The sequence below is a fragment of the Penaeus chinensis genome, chromosome 7, assembly GCF_019202785.1.
Source record: "Penaeus chinensis breed Huanghai No. 1 chromosome 7, ASM1920278v2, whole genome shotgun sequence".
NCBI lineage: Eukaryota > Metazoa > Arthropoda > Malacostraca > Decapoda > Penaeidae > Penaeus > Penaeus chinensis.
In genome coordinates this window covers 7,184,688-7,194,687 of record NC_061825.1, presented here as the reverse complement: position 1 = coordinate 7,194,687, position 10,000 = coordinate 7,184,688, and the positions used below count along the sequence as shown (strand labels likewise).

General features: G+C 35.5%; 1 protein-coding gene across 5 annotated transcripts in view; it reads right to left on the bottom strand.

Annotated features, from left to right (window-relative positions):
• LOC125027052 (GATOR complex protein Iml1-like) overlaps positions 1 to 10,000 on the bottom strand; it is a 48,672-nt gene that overhangs the window by 25,368 nt on the left and 13,304 nt on the right. For 4 of the 5 annotated variants that reach the window (XM_047615716.1, XM_047615719.1, XM_047615720.1 and 1 more), the window contains exons 17-22: positions 5,679 to 5,714; positions 4,890 to 5,092; positions 3,462 to 3,673; positions 3,164 to 3,341; positions 2,711 to 2,842; positions 1,088 to 1,168 (exon numbers count right to left, since the gene is read on the bottom strand). In XM_047615716.1, the coding sequence (XP_047471672.1) occupies positions 1,088 to 1,168; positions 2,711 to 2,842; positions 3,164 to 3,341; positions 3,462 to 3,673; positions 4,890 to 5,092; positions 5,679 to 5,714 (842 nt within the window). The remainder of the gene's footprint in view (positions 1 to 1,087; positions 1,169 to 2,710; positions 2,843 to 3,163; positions 3,342 to 3,461; positions 3,674 to 4,889; positions 5,093 to 5,678; positions 5,715 to 10,000) is intronic. The other variant, XM_047615718.1, reaches the window with a different exon arrangement.

The following is a 10,000-nucleotide window of genomic DNA, read 5'->3' as shown; positions in this document are numbered from 1 at the left end:
TGCATAATTTGTAATGTTAAAGCTCCAGGGGTACACAACTAAACTGAAGTTTAGAAAGATCAAGACAAAATCAAAAACAGTTCTAGTTTACTTAGCAGCATATTCTCTGGAGTAATGAAGCGCTGTTCATCTAAAGCTATTGCCAAGGTTTAGTTGTTTATTGGCAGGGTGGCAGTGATGTTACAGAAAAGCACCCAGATTTTATAATGATCTTGAACTGTTTTAGTGACCAAAGTATGAGGGACTTGATTATAATATGCAAAAAATGTCAAACATGATTATTGGCCATATTCTTTGAAATATGCAAAATTGTTACTTTCATGCTTGGTAAAGTTTCCTGTCAAAAGGCTAGATGGTTTTAGAGCTGTGGACACACACACACACACACACACACACACACACACACACACACACACACACACACACACACACACACACACACACACACACATTTCAATTTGGACAGTTAATAATTCTGTGACATAATCATCAAAATATTGCAACATATTTTGTTACTGTAAATTTCCTTCCATTTGGTCACTCAGTTATGCTTTATGGTCCAGTCATATATATCAGTTTAAATCCCTGCAAGGCTGGATGTGCAAATGCACCAACCTCTTGACTAATTAGCATTTTCTGAAGAATAAAAGAATTACAGACATTAGATAGTTTTCATAAATACAACTACAGTAAGGTTTTTACTTGTAGTCTAGTGCATCAAAATATTACAGTACCATTCACAGAATACTAAAATTATCATTGAAAAATTAGCTTCTTCTCAGAAAGCAATAACTTTCTACTGCAAACATGAACTTTATAGAGGTAAGAAAATAAAATCTACTGCAGGAATTCTTCATACCCATCACTGAGGTTATAACCTACCTGTACAGAATTGGTCAAAAACTTTTTCTTCCAAAAACATTTCTTTTGTAATCTTAATATGCATTACATTATGATAATTTCATTCATGGAGTCAAGGTCAAAAGCAAAAGGAAAAAGCAAAAACTTTAAATACCACAGATTTGATAACCAAAAGCCTCCATCTCTGATTTGGAAAACAAAGAAAACATTTCATCCAAGTACTTACTCTGCTTTTACGAGCACTAACTGGTTTCTTCAGGCGATGCACAGTTATTTCTAGAAATCTCAGGAATCCTTCAATGGTTGCCTATTGTTAAACAGAAAGAAAATATCAGAGAGACAGATTACAGTAAGTACCCTTAAAAATACAATACTCTTTTAGGTCTATTCCCATATGTAAGAGCTAATGCTCTGGAAATGTATGTATGATTCAAGATGTTCTCACACAAGTGTCAAATGCCATGGTGCTACTGGGCTCAATCTGACTATGGAATTTAAATTGTCATGGATTATCACTATTTTGTGAAGCCTAAGCAAACAATCTGGGAACCACAAGTTCCAAATCTACAACATCTACAGTCTGTGATCATCTTATCACCATCATGTTGTTATAATATAATTGAAAATAGTTAGGAACCAACCATAAACTTGCCTAGTCCTATGGAGAGTGACTGTGATGTAAACATATGTGAGGCTGGGGGGCCAGAAGTCGAGTAATGGAACCTAGGCTTAACCTTTATCATCGTAATTAATATTTACTATAAAGACAGTTCACCTGTCCTTTCTATATCAAAGAACAGTGAGTGAAGACTACTTTGATGGAAAACTATTTCACTATCCATAATATGATATGACAGTGGCCTAGGAAATAGGGAAGGATTAACAACTGAATTGTATCAGTATTCACTCACACTAACATATGATATACTTGTTTTGGACATCACTGTAGGTGTTGGGGGAGGGGTAAATTTTCATAAAACATATCACTTAAATATCAATAAATCATGCCTATTAGCAGAGGTGAAGTTGCTACGGAGTCTTTTTTCTATTGGTCAACAATTTCACCTCATACAAATAGGGTGTCATTTCACACCATGTAAGTGGCCCTGAACACTCTGCCTGATGGGAAGTCTACTCTGATGAGGGTGAGATAGGGTAAAATTAGGTCAGGAAGATTGGGTGACAGAAAATGCATATGGAACTGGGAACAAGAGGGATGAATGTGACACTGATCAGTTTTGGAATGAAGTGCATTACTGTATGAATAATCTCAGGAAAATATCAATGTTACGGCGATGGGGGACTTTTAAGTCAGGAGTAATTAATAAGGTAAGAGTAATTACGAAATACTGATCACCTATTAGATAAGAACCAAGAGAAAGATATCCAAAGGCATACTCATGTGAAAGCAAGTGATTAGAAAATTGTGGAAACAGTGCTCATACATTATTGTTCATGGTAAGATGCTAGGAAGGAGATTACAGAATAAGAACATGGTAAGAAGAGTGATTGTTCTGGAGTAAGGGTAGACTAAGCCTCCAGCAGAGATGCATAATGTCTCCTTGATTTCATCTGTCATGAAATGGGAGTCTAAAGGAAGAAGTAAGACAAGGCAGGAGAGTATGTTTTAGGGGAATGAAAAGAGTGTGAAAGTACAGTGCACTGGATATAGACACAAAGAGAAGTCTGTATAATGGTGTAGTTGTGTCAACAGTTTTGTGTGAGCAGATATGTTTGGATGCATTGGATATGAAGTATCAAATGAGTATGAGCAAGTTAGCTACATGAGAACCTACTGCCATATAATGAACAATTCTTAAAACTAGTGAAGTACATCAGAGAGATTTACCTGCTGTTCTTTAAGAGTTAAAGCATTGTAAATATCTGAATGAGTCCCTGTTGGAGAATCCATGATTGTCTTTGTTGACAACCTGTAGCAATCTGGAACCAACAATACTCGAAAACGCCAAAATTTGAGAGGCTGTAAAGAAATTTTGTTGATGAAAAAATAATAATGGAGCAACTTTTGTTGGGAATAATTTCCATGTTGTATTATGACTCTACTGGCTTGCATTATCTGTAATAATTGTTAATTTTTTTTTTTTTATTATAATCAGAGAAAATCTAAACAAAGTAATAGTCTATACAAAGGAAATATTCTTTCCCTTTGTTACCAATAATCTTCTTTATCCTGAATTAATTTCAACTAATAATAATAGAGACTGACTCTTTACATCCAGGAACAAAAAAACAAAAACCCCCCTCCAAAAAAAATCAAATATCAAATTTTCATTTAACTTACTTCTATTAAAGGATAATCAGGTGACTCTCCACGGAAGCAAATGTAATTGTCTAGGTGGTTCCACATGTAAGTTTCAAGCCTCTCTGTGCGAAACTCCACCCATGATACTTCATAGCTGCTCATATCAGGAGCCTGGAATCTGTACTTGTATTGACGCTTTAGTTGTGGATAGGGATGTCTGAAACATAATAAGTTTTATCTCTAATGAGATGCAGAGCATAAAACTTCTCCCAAGAAGATGTTACTTACAAAGTTGGAAAAAGAAAGCAAAAATAGGTTAATGTCTTAAATACTATACCTTGGGCGATATATTGTAACTGTTATTGTTGACCCACAAAGTCTTATTTTGTGGAACATACGTCCAATAGACAGCCTATACTCTTGTGAAGTTTCCTCTGTGCGTGACCTTGTCCTCATAAGAGACCCAACTCCAGCATAGCGAGGACTATTTCCTATAGCTACTGCTGCTTGAGAGTGGCTCTTCACAGGTCTAACAATCATCTGGAATCCCTGGAAAGAATTATGTACCACATTAACCCATTACTGCCTGGCAACACCTATAGCCGTCATAACAAACTGCTTGATCTGCCGGTACAGCTATACGCGAGACAATGCGCTTGAGCGCATCGAGCAGGAAGTTCTGATACATGTAGCGGACTATTGCTCCAAAAGGCAGGCCGGTTGCCAGAAATCACCAGAGAGAGTGATGCCAAGAGATTTCTAACACTGTCATTTAAAGGTTAAGTATATGCTTGTGAATGATGGATACCAGTAAATCTATAAATCTATCAGGGTTTCTCCAATCTAAAACTGAAATAGAATTCTTGTCATATGGGAATACTATACCTCATTTTCTCTGATTGACGCTATCCAAGCTACATCCAACATTTACATCTAAATTCTAAATCACTAATAACAAAAGCTTCAAAAACAAAATTTTCATTTACAGCATGATCTCATTATTCTTTGAATTGAGGTAAAAGTGAATATGCTTTTTGCAAAGCTTTAGCCGAGCCACCTATCTAACAAGTAACATGAGTTGTATTCAGGGGGATGAGAGATTCTCAACTGCAGTCTTTCTTTCTTTTTCCATTACTATCATTAATATTGTTATTACTTCCCAGACAACCAAACAGTACTGACCCTGCAAAAGGAAATACCACCAAAAGTTCCCAAACAAGTTTCTCAGAAAATGCATCTGAAGTGTCCCATTTCAGAAATCGTTCACATATATAATATGGTTGTGATAGCAAATGACCTCTGATACTGAGCTCTATTTCTACCATCAATGCTGAAAATTTACTTTCTGACAGAAACACTATCAACCTTCTAGACATTTGATTGTTGCCTAATATCCAACTGATAAAGGAAAGTCTGATGAACACCCTGATACCAACAACTAAAAAATAATTGAAATTGTTTTTTACAATTCTTCCTCCAGGTATTTCAGTTTTGTGAGTCTTCTAGCTTTTCTAAATGAACTAATTTACATGTAAGGCCCTTCCCTCTATCTTCAATGAAAATCTAGTACTAGCAATTACTTCTGTACACTTATCTTTCATGCATGAAGGACATGAACAAGCATTGTATATGAGACCAAAATTGAAGTGAGGAAGAATTACCAGTAAGGAGTATATCCATATATCCATGAATATATCAATGTACTATCGCCCATACAAGGCTCACCAGAAAATGCTTGCAAACAATAAATCAGTAACAGACATACCTGAGCAAGCCTTTGTGATACAAGTTCCAAAAACACCTGTGTTGTATCTAAAGTCTTACGGCCTCTTGCATGCTCATTCATGTCTTCTGGGAGGAGGTTGTAATCTGCCACCACATAGTCGTTGTGCAAAGAACGATCCTCTGGGAAATAATCTGTTGTGACAGGGAGGCATGCTGGCAGACACAAACTCTTCCAGTCAACACCTTGAATAACAGGAAATTGAAGTTAATATAATATTGCCAAACAGCAGTGCACTCTGCCTTCAACAATAAGAATCAAGTTGTGAATATATTTGCTATGCTCTTGCATGAAATGTAAAAAATCAGCTTAATACTAGAAATTGAGTTGTATCATAATAATTTTCAAACTTACGTATTTCAGTTATTCACTTTCTAACACAACATCTTTGCATTTGACAAACATAAAAAAATCACTATGTTCATACATTTTTTCTTCTAAAGATGGTAGGTCTTCATTAGTATAGGTTACTATTCTGTAGAGAAATGTCAGTCGTTGCCATCTATAATGCTGTGCAAAATATAAACACAAGCCGTGGCTGGCATGGCATTATCACCCTAAGCAACTACACACAGTTAATTGGAGTGAACACAACATGCCTTCAACAGTGTGGACCACAATAGTTCTGCAACTCACTCACGATTCCATAATTTTCAATCATATTCCAATATTCATAATTCTATGATTCCCTATTATAAAATATAATTTTCCTGCTTAATTAGAGTGCATCCCCATTGTGCCTGTGCTAATCAATAATGCAGTTATCCTAACCTATGTTTGTCTTGACAACGTCCCTCTGCTCTGGCGCTTGCATGAAAAGTAAAAATACTTGGTTTGAAGAAATACCTTCAGCAAAATAGAAAAGGCTATTAACAAAAATATACATACAAAAAGTTTAAAATGAATGAAATAAATAAAATCACATATAAAATGCAAAATCTCCATGAGAGACTGATTTCTTATACGAGTCATATCATTTATACAAGACTCCCTTTGCCATCCAGTAAATCAGTCTCCTTCAGTTTTCTTCAAAATAACCACAATAAAGACATTCTATTTTTGATAAAATTATGTCCAACTTAAAGCCAACTCTTCTTCAGTTTATTGAAAATAATACTTGAACATTACAGAAAAAAAAATCTGTCACTAAAGTCTGAATTCAGATATCTAATTTTTGGAAGAAGAAAAAGTAGGAGGTAGAGATGGAGGAGCAAAAGGAGAAAGAGGAGCTGAGAATATAATAATAATAATAATAATAATAATAATGATAATAATAATAATAATAATAATAATAATAATAAAAATAATGATAATAATAATAATAATAATAATAATAATAATAATAATAATAATAATAATGATAATAATAATGATAATAATGATGATAATAATGATGATAATAATAATGATAATAATAAAAATAATAATAATACAAAAAATATATATATAATAATAATAATAGCAACAATAACAACAACAATAACAATAAGAATTTTAATCATTTTTATAATATCAAGAATAGTAAGAATTTCAGTGATAATGATAATGATGATAATAGTAATAACAAGAAGAAAAAGAACCTAGAAAACAAAACGTAAGAAAAAAGAAAAATCAAGAAATAAAAGAAATACAAACTGTAATTAAGCAGATACGAGAAAAGAAGAAAAAAGGAAAAGAGAAAGACGGAGAAGACAAGCAAGAACAGCAACTAGAACCTAAGACAGAAGCAGAGCAGCAGAAGAAGAAGCAGAAGCAGACATAGAACAAATAATCAGACCTTGCAGCTGGAGAAAAAAAGATCAAAATATGATATAGATTAAAAAAAAAGAAGAAGAAAAAGAAAATTAATGTGCACATGATGAGCCCCAGAGGCAGCGAGCCAGAGTATCCCAATGCCCGGCCCTGGCAGTGCACTGGACACCAGATTTATTTTGGATGAATTCCAAACTTAGGCCACTCACACCTGGATGGCATCCTATCAAACCAATCCTCATGCCAGGAGGATGTCATCATGTCTAGCGCATTCATGTCTACGCTATACAGTTGGTGAGCATGTCTGGCCCTGGCTGAGGCAGTCAAGGAGAAACTTGCTCCTCAAAAGTAAGCTTGAAGCCTCACTTCAGCCTCATCACTAACAGATCCAAGATCATGGAGACCAGGTAATTTAACATTTCCTGTCTTTCTGATTTTTATCCTCAGGCAGCTGACTCAACACTCATCCCAACATGTGGCACCAGGAGCTACCTTCATGAGTGGTTTAAGTGGACCTCTGGCTAATAAAGGGAGGCACTAAATGGGCATTAAATATGAATTGAACAATGTGATAATCATGTCATGACTTTATTGCAGCATATACAAAAACTCCTCCTGCCCCTGCTTCTACCCCTAAAATTTTGAAAGCATTACTCAACAATTATTATTTATGTCTTCACTTTCATGATGGTGATCACAGTTATATTTTGTTATTTACATGATTATTTGCATTACAATTTTTTCAATTACTTTTCATGGGGCTCATAGATAAGCAGCATTCATAAGTATGAAATGAAACAACATAATTCTGTAAAGAAATCACTCTTCAGCTTTTTGTTTAATTCAGCTCCAAGTTAATCAAGTTGAGATGAAATCATCCAAAACTGCAGAAATCTTTGCAAATCATATTTTTAGAGAAAATGTGGTAACAGTTTGTTTCTGAGTACTGCTTCATTATAAAGGGTTTTCCATTATTTTATGATTTATTTAGGTATAATTTACCTTCTAAAAACATGTTAAAATTTTCTTTTGCTCATAGTTTCCCATCCTTCCTAAAGGTAAGGTATCACATCTGTGGATAGGTGCTTTTCACACTCCTTTCTGTTACTAGCATGAGTGAAAGAATTCTGTTGAATAATCTGATGATATTCCTTCTTTTAAGGCTTAGAGAGTGTCTTTTCTCAACTTTTACTGCAGATTCCTCTGTTTTCATATTAGATGCTCTTGTGTATCAAGAGCAATGCTTTCTGATATCCATTCAACTGTTCCCTTATTGTACTTTCCCTGCCCAAGCACCCACAAATGTATCCTTATATCTCTTCTAATAAGCTCCTCTCCTTTGTAACTTCCTCTTACTAGGTCACAAAATTGTTACAATTACATTGAATTGTGATGTATAAAAGCTAGTAATGTGTGTTGCCCAATTATAATGGCATAGATATGTCATTCTCTCTCTGTCAGAGGACATGACTTACTGACCACATTTACAGTTAGAGATGCCAACAAACATCAGTAGCTAATCATTTGTTGAGCCAGTTATTTCATTACAAGTATTTCAGTATATATATGTATACATGCATTGGGCGTGGGGGCATTTGTCATATGGAATTTTGGGTAGAAAATTTGACCCAATAAAGCTGCTGCTGCACCAGGGAACTAGAGTTGTGTGACCATCTGTGCACTTGTTTTTTTCCTCCTCTCCCACTCTCTGTAGTTAAGTTCTGATTTTCATCCCTAAGTGCTTCCATGTGTGTTACATTTTCTATTCTATCCCCAGCTTCTTCTCCTCATATGCCCTTTAGGATGTGGGGGTTTCCTCAGCTCTCTCTTTCCTTTAGGTTCTCTTCTTTCCAGGGCCTAAGTAGCAGAAACTACAGCAACAAATGTTACAAGCATGTGTCCACCATTTAACAGGGAAAGGAGTTGAAGTTGCATTGCTACAGCTCATAGCTTGGCCATAGCTTCTCAAAGCCAATCTAGCCATTGCCATGCCAGCTAGTCTTGGGGGCCCTTACTTTTGATAGTTACGTCCATCTACAGACCAATTAGTTTCAGGGAGACCCTTTATGATAGTCTGGCCCCTGACTCTTGTATACAAGCCTGATTGAAGTAGTGTTACCCTATAGGATATCTTGGCCCCTGACTCACAGTGTCACTACCAATCTTTCAGAACTGGTTAGTACTGGTGCACCTTTATAAAATAACCTGGTCCCTGGCTCATCTGAGCTGTGGCTACTTGCAACTCCCCTCTGCTCTGTTCAGGCAGCAGGGAAGGCTCTCTCCTGATGGCCTTTATCTGCCCGGAGCTACAAAAAGAATGGAATGCTCCGTCTCCTCACAGGATCCTCTCCCTATTACAACTAGTCAACCATGGAACTTCCTGCCCACACACACATGGTGAGATGAGGGCTGGACTGCTCCCACCAGTCCCTAAATCATGTAGCCCTCCCTTACCACTGCTACCAATATCCTAAAGAAGTTACCAACACTATGTTCCTGCCTTTATGCCACTTCCAAATGACCCAACTGCCTCACCAAGTCTTTGCCAATCTCAATTACCCACAAAAATGTAATCAATGTCATCTCTGTACAAAACACTGCCAAAATTGCATCACCACCTTGAAAAGTATATGTACCTCATTACTGCCAGATCAACAATGCCCTTTTCCACATGATACATCTGAGTTACCTCCTTTTACATTCAAGAATCAATGTACATGACTCGCCACTCAAACAATTCTCAGTGTCAATCAACCTTCAAAACATCACAACAGACAAATGAATCTACAAATTTGCAGACCAGTGCCACAGCCCCCAGACCATGAACACTTCCATCCCCCTTGCCTCTAACTTTTCCTCAATATGATGGTCAAATTCTGGGTTATAATATATCTGGAATTTTGCTAAAAATGTCTTTTGAATGATCAACTTCCAATTATTTTTTTCCTTGATATTAATAAATAAAGAGTAGTTAACTTAATAATAATTCTTGTTGCTAAAGTTTTATTCATAATTACTCTTATCATTATCTTATTTGTTTTCATTTATTTACTAAATTATTTTCTGTCACTATATGATTACTTCTTGTGTTTTATATCACAGTTTTTTAAATTATACATTGTTATATCTATTTACATCAATGTAGCATTGATTTTTTCTTGACCTAAATAACTTCATGATCTCACACTTTTAATAATCAATAGTATCAGGTACTAGCTGCCAGACAACCCTTCATTGAATTCACCCTTGCTATTAACTGAACCTGACCTTATTTTCATAATCTTCTGATTGCCTCTAATATCCTTAAAAGATGAATGTGACATTTCAGGAATATGATTCAC